This window comes from Bison bison, unplaced genomic scaffold, assembly GCF_000754665.1.
Source record: "Bison bison bison isolate TAMUID 2011002044 unplaced genomic scaffold, Bison_UMD1.0 scf7180017845482, whole genome shotgun sequence".
NCBI lineage: Eukaryota > Metazoa > Chordata > Mammalia > Artiodactyla > Bovidae > Bison > Bison bison.
In genome coordinates this window covers 256,596-269,750 of record NW_011476055.1, presented here as the reverse complement: position 1 = coordinate 269,750, position 13,155 = coordinate 256,596, and the positions used below count along the sequence as shown (strand labels likewise).

The window sequence follows — 13,155 nt, the reverse complement described above, 5'->3', positions numbered from 1 at the left end:
GGGTTGAGGAGTGAGGTTCTTGTAAGTTTTCATGCTGGTGGGGGGCCTGGCAGAGAATCTGGGTGTGAAACCTGCTCAGTCTGAGGGGCCCGGGGGTATGGGGTGGAGGTTTTGGGGAGGAGAGCTGGCTGTGGCTAGTCGCTTTATGGGAATTGAAGCTCAATGTGGCCTGATTTTTCGGGAAAGATCAAAAATACGGCTTTATTGTTAAAATCTCCCAATTTTAAAATAGTGTAACAAATAATGGTGATTTTTAAAAATATTCAGTGCCAAACAAAACAGATTGGAATGAATGCATCTGCTAGTTTTCCAACTCAAAATTAATGGACCTCACCTTTCTAGGAGGATTTGGGACCTTAAAACCAGACCTTATAACTTGTAACTCAAATTAAGTGAAGAGAATGCCATTTTTTCCCCCTCCCATTCATTTAATAAGTATTCATATTAACAAATATCAGAACTCTATCCATCAGTAGACACAATGGATGCAAAGATGTGTGAGATTCAGCCCGACCTGTCAGTCCAGTGTGGTTAGGAGCAGATAAACAGGAAAGTAGACTGTAGTGACTTGTGTGATTAAACAGGTATTCCCACAGTGGGCTTGGCTCTGAAGGGCATGGATGGGAACTGTGTCTTAAAGAAGTCCTTTAGTTAAAGAAAGTAGGAGAAGCAGGAGGTAAAAGGAATATTGATTTTTTAAAAAGAGCAAGGTGTATCTGAAGAAATTGCAAGTGTTTACTACCATAAGATGATTAAAAATCAAACCAAGGATGGAGCTAGAGTATCCATTTCAAAAGGTTGTCTTGAGAATTAAACATAAAATGCTTAGAACATTATCTTTATCCTGCTCACTACTTATTCTCAGTCCATAGTACTGGGACGGGTCCTGAATAACTACTCAGTAAATATCTGTTGAGTGAATTGACGCTGAGGAAATATAAAGCGGTTGGATCACTGGACTCCTTAGATCTGCCTAGTGGTCCAGGTACAGTTACCCTCTCTCCACCTGGCCTTACTTAGAAGCATAGCAGTTACCCACAAGGGGCTCAGTTAAAAAAAAAAAAAAAGGAATAACTTCTGTAGTAAAATATTTCTAGTGTATGACATTAAAAATAAAAAATTAAGTCCAACGTGCCATTTCTGAAAGCAAAGCAAGGAAACTGCGTTTGTGTTGCATTTGTGAAACAGCTTCACTTAGTTTCCTCTTCTCCCTTTACCCAAGGCTGCTGTGGTACCATCTGCCCAGACCCTTAAAATCACTGACTTCAGCTTCAGCGACTTTGAGCTGTCTGACCTGGAAACAGCACTGTGCACAATCCGGATGTTCACTGACCTCAACCTTGTGCAGAACTTCCAGATGAAACATGAGGTAGCAATGTAGTGATGTGCTCTGGAAATTGTGTGTGTGTGTGAGAGAGAGAGAATTAGTTTCGGATGCTAGTATGGAATGAAGTTTCAGTATGAAATGAAGATGAACGAAGTGTGAATGAAGATTCATATACTGTCACCTAATACAGACCCAGAATGTTTGAAGAGAACTTATCAGCCACTGAGAAGACATGTACTGGGTTCCCACACGTATCAAGCAGCAGGCTGCAGAACAGGGCAGGGTGTTCCCGACAGAGAGCAAGGGGAGGGTCGAGGTGGGGCGTGGAGCGCTGGTCGGGGTGACGGTGGCAGAGCTGCTGGAGGACGGTGAGAAGCAGGCTGCGTGGGTCCTCGTAACGCTACTTAGAGGAATTTGGATTTTATGCTGAGAACAATGGTGAGTCACTGAGGAATCTTAAGCAGGGAAGGAATAAGATCTGGTTACAGAGGTTATGTACACAGTAGAAAGAAGGACCCAAACAGAGTGAACGCCTTTGGAAATGAGGGAGCAGAGGGGCTGATGTGCAGCCAAGCTCTTGGTTCAGACAGGGTCACACATACGGAGTGAAGATGAAGACGGACTTTAACCCCAGCCAGTTACCTTACTTGCCTCTCAAAAATAGCAAGACTGAGCTCAGTCCCTTCTCATACCAGTTGGGGAGATTTCAGGGAATTCTAGTTTGTTTCATAATGCCTGTGTTATTGCATCAAAGAATAAGGGAGAATAGAAGGGCCTATATGAAAAAGAAATTGAGTAATTTGCCTTTAAAGCTGTCTTTTTTTTTTTTTCCAGTCAGTTGCATGTCTAGTCTCCTCGTATGGATTTCCTATATGGATATGTAAATACCTTGAAGGCCTCCGCTATCCAGCACTCCATTAATTCATAAAATAAAAATTTATTAACAATAAACAGTGTACCCAGCACTGTGCTAGGGACGCACTTTAGTGATGAGTTGTCCCTGATCTCAGAGCCTTACTGAGGTCTGAGAGCTGAGCTCTAATACAGTTAAGGTTAATACAGTGTCATTTCTGGTATTACTGGGGGCCCAAATCTGGTTCTTCCTTCAATTTAACCAAACTTTATATTATTCTTGGGTGAAAATACAATCTGTAGACTCTAGTAATAGTTCACTCCTATTAGAGTGTGTTGATTAAGGGATATCATATCATTTAATTATTTCAAGAAGCTCTCAAGAAACATCCTTTGGTTATTATCGTCCCTGTGTTACAAATGAAGAAACTGACATAGCGTGAAAGTGAAGTAGCTCAGTCATGTCCCGACTCTTTGCGACCCCATGGACTGTACAGCCTACGAGGCTCCTCCGTCCATGGCATTTTCCACGCAAGAGTATTGGAGTCGGTTGCCATTTCCTTCTCCAAGAGATCTTCCCAACCCAGGGATTGAACCTGGGTCTCCTGCCTTGCAGGCAGACATACGCTTTACCGTCTGAGCCACCAGGGAAGCTCCAGACATAGCAGGATGGAGTAGAAGGTTCTTGGATTTGAGTCATAACTCTACTGGTGATTAGCTCTCATTTCTTTGGGCAGGTAATTGCTCACATTCTCAAGTTTTGTAATCTGTTAATTGGGAATAATAGTATGACTTTCCCTGTGGGGGTCTTGTGAGAATTAAACATGCATCTGTGTGACTGTCTATTTGTATGTGTGTGTATGTGTGCACACCTGTATATTTTGCTTAATACAAAAGTATTAAGTAGAAAGTTAATCCCTTCTTTAAACCAAATTTGACCATGGTTATATTACCCCATAGGGCTCATATATTAAAGCCTTTATTAATGGAATGAAGATCTCATTTAGAGCCAGAAGATCTAAATGTGAGTCTCAGTCCTGCTGCTTGCTAGTTATAGGACTTACATAAATCTAGATAGCAACTCAGGTCGCTTTCCATTCCTGAGAGCTCCCATACTTTGCACCGGTAATAGCTCTGTTGAAAGGGCCTGGCCAGAACAGGAATATGATCCTTGTACCTATTTATGAAATTATTACATAAATTGATTTATATCTTAAAAACATAAGCTCTAAACAACAAAATTCTATATAGCAATTATTCTTCAATTAAAAGTAAATTTTAAAAAATAAGCTTTAAGGTAGCATTTGAGTGTTGGATAAGAAGATAGTCCTTTGAATTTCTCCCTCAGTCTTTTATTTTTATCTTTCCGGAATGTTTGTCCATCAGGCAGGTATTTCTCCTCGGTGTCTTGTTCATCTCCTCTGCTTTTCCATTTGAATAACTACTGTTCTGATTCTGGCCAGTGTCAGCTTGAACATCTCTATTACTCTTGTTGGCCTTCCTGCCTTGGTGACTCATCTGTTTTATTTCAGATATTACTGTCACTATACATTTCAGATATAATTTTAGGATGATAATTAAAATGTTGCTGCTAGAAAAGATGTTAGCATCATAAAGTGCCCTGACAAAGAGTCCTTCCTACTGAAAGATATGACAAATCTTCTTGTCCCTGTTGGCTTCCAGACCTTTTCTCTCCTGTAACGCTCATGGATCTCTGAAACAGAGTCTTTTACTTTACCAATCTGCGTGTGCTACGCTTGTTTTCCTTTACCGTCTGTCTTTGACAAGTCATTCCTCCCACAAATGGACAGGATTGTCCACTTCCAAGTCCACTACACTGTGTACCACAGCATACTTTTTCCTTGAAGCATGACGCAAAAGTTTCTATTCCTGGGAAAACTCTAGGACTGACTTCAGGCCACTTGGAATCCTGTTGACAGTTTATAAATTTGTGTTCTCATTTTTACGTGAATTTATTTCCTTTATATGTGTGCTTTTGTTAGTTTTGCTACTGATTGAAACTCTTGAAGGCAGGAGCTGAGCTGTGTTTTCTTTATTTACTTCCTTGCACAGAATCTTAAGTATGTTGCTCAGGACTCAGGAAGCCTTTGTAATTGTTGGAGACCGATTCACTGTACTGAGCACGCTCCCTAGGGTCTTCCAAATTGCTCACAGCTGTTCAGGAGTCCTGTACGAAAGGCCGTATTACAAGTTTGAACATTCCAGGCATAGCCACCAAGCATTTAACAGATCTGACCATAATTTTCCTAAATGTTGTTAAGAACATTCTGATAACAGAATACAAAACTGTACTTGAATCTGGTTACTAATTAGATGCAATGGGGCAGTCGTTGGGTTACTCAGTTTAACAGGCCCATCTTAGTAGAAGCAGAATCAGGAGTTCCCTGGTGGTCCAGTGGTTAGGTCCACTTAGGATGATCAGGTTCAATCCCTGGTCAGAAAACTAAGATCTCACAAGCTGTGCAGCATGGCCCCCCGAAAAAGAAGAGAGTAGTCCATTAGGAATTAGGTTTCATAATCATTTTGTCCATTCTTTCCCATTATATGCTATACATGCCTATTTAATTATGTCTACAGATTTTATGATTAGTAGAGAGATATGCCCATAGGTTAAACATCTGGACTTTCCTGCTTATTTTCCCTGATTCTATATTTAATCACCAGAATTTTCTACAACAGGAGTTCCCAGGTGGCTCAGTGGTAAAGAATCTGCCTGCAATTTAGGAGACATGGGTTCGATCCCTGGGTTGGGAAGATCCCCTGGAGAAGGAAATAGCAACCCATTCATTCCAGTATTCCTGCCTGGGAAATCCTATGGACAGAGGAGCTTGGAGGGCTATAGTCCAGGGGTTGCAAAAGAATCAGACACAACTTAGCAACTAGACAATTTTCTATAAGACTTCACTGTATACTTTCTAAACATATCAAAAGAAAGTTAATAGTTCTTACTTAAAATTCTCCTAATAAGATGAACCTATTACCTTCAGGGTCAACTTTATTCAGAAATGGTCATGCTGTAGTGTATTTCAGGTCAGCACATGTCAGTCTTAGCCTTTGAAAATCCTCTGGGAAATATGGTTACTCAGGGGTGGGTAAAAGAGCTTGGGGACATTTGGGTTCCTTTTATCAGAATTCTCTGTGAACTGCATCATAGAACAGGAAGAAAGAGACCTGAGAAGAAAAGGGAGGATATGAAAGCATTGATTTTTCTGCCAAATCCTCTATAAGCAATTTTGTACCAACAAAGAAGAAACCTTGTTTTTTGGCCTACTTTTGCAGCCAATCAAACTGTGTTGAATATTATTAAAGCAAGATTCTTTTCCCTGGTACTTTTTCCATTCCCCAGAGCAATGGCTTTTGTGTATGAAATATCCCCATAAATATACATAGGGAGAAGCACATATTTATTTTTAGAGATCCCCCAAAGCATAGTAAATCATTCAGAATCGAAGAGAGGCAGACTCTGATGATAACACAAACACAAAATTATCATGCTTAGGGCCCATGAGTCCCCAGGGATTTTGTTAAATCCACCACTTTGGAGTTGAATTAAATAAACCTAGCTTGTGAGATTTTCTGAACAGTCTGTCCTTTTTTTCTCCATCTTTTAAAATACATAGATTAAACACACACACATATACACACACACCAGGGCTTTATGTGTGTGTGTGTGTGTGTGTGTGTGTGTGTTTAATTACTTCTTGATAACCAAGCAGTAACTCTGCCTGAATATTTAAGAATCGTTTAAAGGGACAGAGACTGTGATGTGGAGTTTTAGTTTGTCCCTGGGTGTGTGCTGTGTGCCCTGCCCCCAGTCTGTCCCCAGAAGGGCCTCATGAACACCTCTGCGGACGCACAGAAAGAGGGCGTGAGAAGTGGAGAGCAGCTGCCTGCGAGCTCCCTGCGCATGGGTTCATGCACCTGTGACTGGACTGTCCCAACTGACTACACGTGGACATAGTATCTTCTAAAAAGCTAGTCTGTGCCCTGCCTTTTACATCTAATTTAGCTGGCACCGTGCTTTGCATGGTGGACTCTGGAATCAAAACTCTCAAGATCTGAATTCTGGCCCCATCCTTCACATGCACCGTGGCCTCAGGCAAGCTTCCTCTCCGAATGCCAATCCCATCATCTGAAGTGCGTCCCGCAGAGCCCTGGGGTCAGATGTACACGCTTCGTACAGTGCATGAAGTCAGTGTAGGGTAAGCGTTAGCAGTTATTTTGACTACTTACACCTTGTTTCCTAAAGGTCCTTTGCAAGTGGATTTTAAGTGTGAAGAAGAACTATCGGAAGAACGTCGCCTATCATAATTGGAGACATGCCTTTAATACAGCTCAGTGCATGTTTGCGGCACTAAAAGCAGGCAAAATTCAGGTACTGCTCAGAGTCGTTTATATATTTAGACGCTTTGTTGCTTTACAGCATAGTCTTCCAGTTGTTGTAATGTGCACTAGTGATGACTAAGAATAACACTTATTTCCAGTTAGAAGTAAACTGCCTTGTGTGTGCTTGTGCTCAGTCGTGTCCGACCCTTTTCAGCCCCGTGTGTGACCCACCAGCCTCCTCTGTCCGTGGGATTTTCCCGGCAAGAATACTGGAGTGGGTGGCCAATCCCTCCTCCAGGGCATCTTCCCAACCCAGGGAGTGAACCCTTGTCTCCTGCGTCTCTTAATTCAACAAGACTAATATGGCAAAATAATTTCTAATTTTCTTTCATATATAATATACATTGCATGTTTAAAAAAATGTTTAAATAGCTTCATGTTAAACTTAATAGTCTTTGGCCAAATAAATACCTCCTTCAGAGGAAACTCCACTGAAGAAGGAAAAGTATCCAGCTTCTCACAGTCACATTTAAACTGCTCCATAGTAGACTTTCTCGAAAACCACTCAGTTCCTAAACTTGGCTCCATAGATGGGCCCAGGGTTCTCTATCACATTTTCTCCGGAGCACTAATTTTATAAATATCATTTCATGGAAAAGGTTTTGGTTTCATATACATGACCAGAGACTTTTACAAGGAAGATCAGTGCAGAAAAGATTCAAGTAATTCATTCCTTTCCAGGTCAGATTTTTCATATCTCTGGCCTTAGATTCTAACTTCACTGGGAATTGACTAGTTATTCTAGGTAAGTGATTCCAGGCACCCATCATATGACTGTTTTTAATTCAGAGCTTCCATGCTCTTTTTTATTTAACAAACTCTCAAAATTTTATTCTCTGTCTCGACTTTCATTTAGTGCACATTTTAACTGGCTAGAACTAAAAAAAAAAAAGTGATTGTTGTCTTAAGAAGCCATATCAAATACCATGATTATATTTTCCTACTCTAACAAACATTTATAAGAAATAAGGTGAATTTATTTTGGGGTTTGAGACAGTCATGAGGACTGTATCACTGAAGCCTCTCCCTGCATTTTGTGAATAATAATAGAATGGTGACTTTTGTGTATGCTGTAGACATTACTATGTAGAATGTTCAGAGGTCCAACAGAACAGAGCTGATGATAATTTCACCTGTGTTTTCTTACTAATGAAGGAGAATAGTTGAGTAGATAATACAAATGGCAGGAATTAAAAATAACCTGTATTTGGCTTTGGAATATATTTTGCAACTTTTCAAAGCCAAATTTTCATTCCTCGTCTTTTTTTCCTATTGTTGGCTAGTAATCACATCTATGCTCCTAATGAGAGAATGAAGTATATAGTAACTGGCAGAGAGAAAAGGCCACAGAATCTAGAGGGAATGCAGAAGGTTCCCTGCAAAAATTCAGGGAGAAGACAGTTGTTGGAAGTTCGGATTATCCCACATGTATGTAGATAATGAAGAATTAAAAACATTGACTGCACATGGACAGATTGTTGATTATGTGAGGCATCTTAATTTTTTCTGTTGATAACAATAACCCCATTCTGAAGACTGGGGTTATTATCATTGAATATGACTGATTCAATCCCTGCAGGAAAGGATTCTAGCGCGAGTCCTCTGTGACTAGAAAGAAGCACATATGTAAAGTGCTGAGGACAAAACCACATGATGGGTGGAAAGAGGTAGCTAATGTGCTTTACCAAACGGTTCTTTCTCGTTCTCTCCCCACGGTCTTCGGTCACGTAGAAGAGGCTGACGGACCTGGAGATACTCGCACTGCTGATTGCTGCCTTAAGCCATGATCTGGATCACCGTGGTGTCAATAACTCATACATACAGCGGTAAGACATCTGCCCCAGCGGCAGAAGAGGGTGTTTCTTTTAAATTGTAGGGCTGTCTTGTTAAAAGTAGAAGCCACGGCAAATTCTAATGGTACGAAATTTCAGTTGGTCTGGGTCCCGTAACATACTCTGGTTTTATTTAAGGGAAATGGAAAAAATAATGCAAGTCCAACATCACATCAGGAACATCTCTGGCCTGAAGTTTGAAAAGTATTTACATTGAGAATCTTATTTCATTGGATAATTACCAGGAGTTTTGCTTTAGTTTATGAACACCAGGCTTAAGAGCTTCATTGGAAAACTATTAAGACTAGTACAGAAAAGGTAGAATTTCACCCTGGAATAAAAGATAGTACTTGAAAAAGTGCTTAGCTCGATCCTAAGTATTAGTAAGTGTCATCCATAAAGAGGCTTTTGGTCTTAGTGAAGGCAGTAGACCACAGTATTGGCAAATCTGGGCTCTGAGCTCAGACCTGGATTCGAGTCCTCCCCCTCGCCACAGAGTCCCTGTGTGATCGTGAGCAGAGGTGCTCACCTCTGCGAAATCAAGATAATAGCATTCCTACTCATAGGGTGGACATAAGTTTTTTAAGACATAACGCACATCACTACCAGGTAGAATGCCTGGTACATTTTTAAGTGTTAAAATGAATCTTAGCTTCAGGTGCTAGTGATAGTCCTGTCGTCATCAGAAGCCTGCTTTGGGACTGATTTTGAGAGTATAAGATACTAATTCTTCAGACAAGTTTTTCAGGCTCATTTGTGGGCCATGTTTACATAACATTTGCAATGGCAAATGCGATACTAAAGGTGATCATCAGATTTATGACATCGTAAATGCTATCATGTCATTTTTATTTTCTTGGAGCAAATTAGTTGAAAGCATACATTTCTTGGCGAAATATCTTATTACTGAACATTTTTTAAAGTATGCAAGTGATTCAGCTAATGCATATATCTCTCTAGGATATTCCAGATATCTGATATCTTGAGAGAACTTCAGAAAGTTCTCTAATCACATGCCCTTTATCTAAATACAGTAGGTGGAAAACTTGATGTAAAAAGAACTGTAGCAATGTAGCGACCATGTCCTCTTCTGACCATTGATGGGAAAGGATCGCAAGCTCTGGCCTGGCTATCGGAGGCGAGCTGTTTCCTCTCTAAAAGCTAACGTTCTGGAGAACTGACTGCGTGACGCGCCCTTTGCCCTCGGTGCTCTGTCACGTCCTGTGGTCCTGAGCCTCACATCAGCACGGGAGCAGCTATGAGAGGGAGCAGTGATGCGAAGAGACGTGTGCAGGAGAGTCGCGAGCAGGCCGGGGGTCAGCCAGTGGGGCCTCCTCCTCTTCCCTCAGCCCTGAGCATCCTGTCATCGGGGTATGGACTGTTACCGTATGGCTGGCCATACTGCCGTGCTTCAGAGTGAAAAAAGTACTCAGCTATTTTTTCCCTTTGTTTATTTAAAAATAATCACCCAGAAAAAAACATCTGGAGAAACGTCATCTTCTCTTCAAAAAAAAAAGTCCTGGGAAAAAGACTGCAGGATCTTACTTCCACATATACCGCAAAGTAGACTTGCACCAAGTAATAACAACTTTTAAAAATAAATTAAAGGAGTTTCAAAGATACTTATTTTTTCCTACATCCCTGTGGTTTGAGTAGAGGAAGCCAAGAACGTCCCAGGGATGTTTCTCTTTTTCTTCTTGGTGATAAACAAGTGGTATCTCAAGGAGAATTTTCTTAACCAGGGGCCTCTTGGGAGACTAACAGCGTCAGAAACATTTCCATATAAAGAACTGACTTCTAGAAAGGTGTACCGTGTCCAGACCTTTATCAAATAAAAGGCAGCACAGAAATAAAAAGTCAGTGCATCAAAAAGAGAAAAAGCCCTTATGAAGTAGCAAAGTCAGAAACAGAACTACCGTCATTTGTTCTTCTTGAAGGTCTCATCAGAAAATCTGAAGAGAGGCCTTGTTTAGGAAACTTGATTCTTAATCGGGTTCTCTGGTTTCGTCCTGGCTCAGGAAGACCGCCCTTATGAGGAGCACTGTGAGGATGCCAGTGAAATACCTGTGGGGAGAGTTCACTGCCTGCGCCTTCCTCCCGCACATGGCTGGATGGTGGGAAGAGTGGTTTCAGATGGATACTAAAGACAGACAGTCACAGGAACAAGTGGCTGAAGAACAGACATCTGCTTATGTAGAGAAATTTTCCCCCATTAGGCCTGTAGTCCATATAGGAGGACTGTGGTAGATACATTTACTTGGTTAGATTCAGGATTTGTGTTTTATAAACCTAAGTATAGTGAAATTATCCTACATTTTAGGCAGATGGATAATGTGCAGTTACTGGGGCCTGTACTTTGTTAGGCAGAGAGCTATAAACGTGTAAAATTCAATTCTTGTTCTCCAGGAATTTTTATTGTCTCCTCAAACAGTGGTGACTAATGTCAAAGTATCTGGTAAGTCCTGTGTTCCTTAATAACATGGGCTGGAAGTGTAGGATAGAGAAGGAGATGGGTCATGATCAGCGTAGCCCATCTTTACTGTTAATGGAAGAAGTCAGAGTTAAGTCGGATCTTTGAAGTGAGTAAGATTTGGAGAGGAGAGAACATGAAGATATTCTAGAAATACCATGAAGTGGGCATTTTCATTGGCACAGCAGTGATGGCTAGCCTGACTAGTCAGAATGAAAAGTAAGAGTATGAAGAAGCAGAAGTTAGAAGACCCTCTAGAGGGAGGGCTAGAAAACCAGGCTGTGCATTTTATTTGGTGTAGTGACCACTGAGTGGTTAATGGCATTGCTTGAGAAGAAAAGATCTGAAAGTAAGGTACAAGGTAAACAGGTAATAATTAGAACCACAGAGGTCAGCCAGAAAGCTGTTAGCGGAAGCCAGGTGTATATGAACATCACATATTAGCTCGAGGAAGGAAGAAAACTGTTTAAATCTAATACTGAACAGTTAGTTATATGCAAGAAGGAAGGGGGAAATCATAACCCTGGGTCCAGGAAATGAGCAACGATGAGTGTGCCACTGATGAGTGGGAGAGAGCTGGGAGGTGTGTCTGAATGCTGTGTCCTTGGCGGGGAGCACAGAGGGGAGAGGAGCCCAACAATGAGGAGGATAACACAGGATGGTGGTTAGAAGAGGTAGGATGACCAAGTGAGGTTTGTTTTTTTTTTTTTCAAAATCAGAGATTCAGCCAAACCAGAATGAAAGAATTTCCTGGTAACCACAGTCCGATCACGTGTGTGTGTGTCCTGGAAGAACTCGCCCTGCACCGTGGTCCCCGCTGCTCTGTAACAGAGGAGCAACAGTGAGCTGGGTCATGAAGGGCCAGTGGTCACAGAGGGTCAGCAGGACCTCAGAGACGTTAGAAGGCAGCAGCAGCAGCACAGGAACCATAGCCCGTGAAGTTCAAACTGGGCAGAGTGTACTTGAGCCAGGAATGAGGTCATCCTTGGTAATGCTGGAGAGCCTGAGAGACTGGAGGTCTGGATATGAAGAATGTGCAAGTTCAGTTAGTCTTAATGTCAGTAGCTAATAATAATAGTAATAACAATAATAGAAGTTAACCCTCAACATAGTCATAGCTTTTAGCCTTGTGGCATTTGGAACTCTTTCTAGCACTTTATATATGTGAGTTCAGTTAGTCCTTAGACCGGCCTGAGTGCACATTCAAATCCTGACTCCTCTCACTGTGTCTTTGAGCCAAGTCATTTAAACTGCCTGTGCCTCCTTCTCTGTATAGTAGAATAGTGATGGAAGAATACCTGTCTCACAGGGTTTCCTATAAGGATTAAGAAGTATAAACAGATGCAAAGTGCTTGGAACAGTACCTGAAACAGATTATCTGGTCAGCAAGTTTTAGCTGTTTTCACAGGGGTATACTATTAATGATATACAAGAGCTCAAGATCTTGCTCTGTCCCAGAGAGGGACAGGGACTAGTAGAGAGACTGCCTGGTAGCAGCTTGAGAAGGGAAAGTCTCCTGTTGTGAAAAAAAGACAATCGGCAGAGTCAAGGAGGTCAAAGAACTGGAGTCACAGGGTGAAATGATTCATCAGCTTGAGTATCTGTGATCCCAGAGAACAGGAACATAAAATAAGCCCTGACTGACAGGTGATCACGATGATTTGGAGAGAAATTGTGAAGCTGAGAAGTAAATGGTTTGGCATGGGTTACAAAGAGTAGCTAAGAGATTTGAGCCCAGAGCAATATATATGGATGAGAAGTCAGATTAAAGGATGGCTGTTAGAGCCAGTGAAAAGGAATACTGTGCTGGGGCGGCTGTGTTTTCTCCCAGCACTTTCATTTTCTCCTGATTTCTAAGGCACTGGTCTGATTTCCGCACCAGCGTCCTTACGCCGCCCAGAGATGGAGCAGCAACGGGAGGAGAGGCAGGGAGGGTGTGCTCACCCACGACTGCTCACTAACAGCGGTGGGGAAGAATCCCCCAGCAAGAGTGGTTTAAAGTGTCCTTGTGGCATGACCTCAAAGGAAGCGGCGATGTGGCCTCGTGTTTAAAGAGTGAGAAAGTGACAGGACAGGGGATACACTGGTTTCCATGAATATCTTTGTAAAGACAGAATTTGGGGCATTTGTCATCCTGTCATTGACTCATAAATCCATAGTTTTAGAACATAAGTAAAGGTAAACCATGTGAGTAAGCATGTAAAAATATAAGTAAGTTTGCATTTGTTTATGTCACAAGCCAAGAATCTTCTCTAGTGTGAAACAGT

The 13,155-nt window shown here is 41.6% G+C and overlaps 1 protein-coding gene across 1 annotated transcript in view; it reads left to right on the top strand.

Annotated features, from left to right (window-relative positions):
* PDE5A (phosphodiesterase 5A, cGMP-specific) overlaps positions 1-13,155 on the top strand; it is a 128,748-nt gene that overhangs the window by 87,602 nt on the left and 27,991 nt on the right. The window contains exons 11-13 of the mRNA XM_010835012.1: positions 1,223-1,369; positions 6,450-6,575; positions 8,318-8,412. Coding sequence (XP_010833314.1) covers positions 1,223-1,369; positions 6,450-6,575; positions 8,318-8,412 — 368 coding nt within the window. The remainder of the gene's footprint in view (positions 1-1,222; positions 1,370-6,449; positions 6,576-8,317; positions 8,413-13,155) is intronic.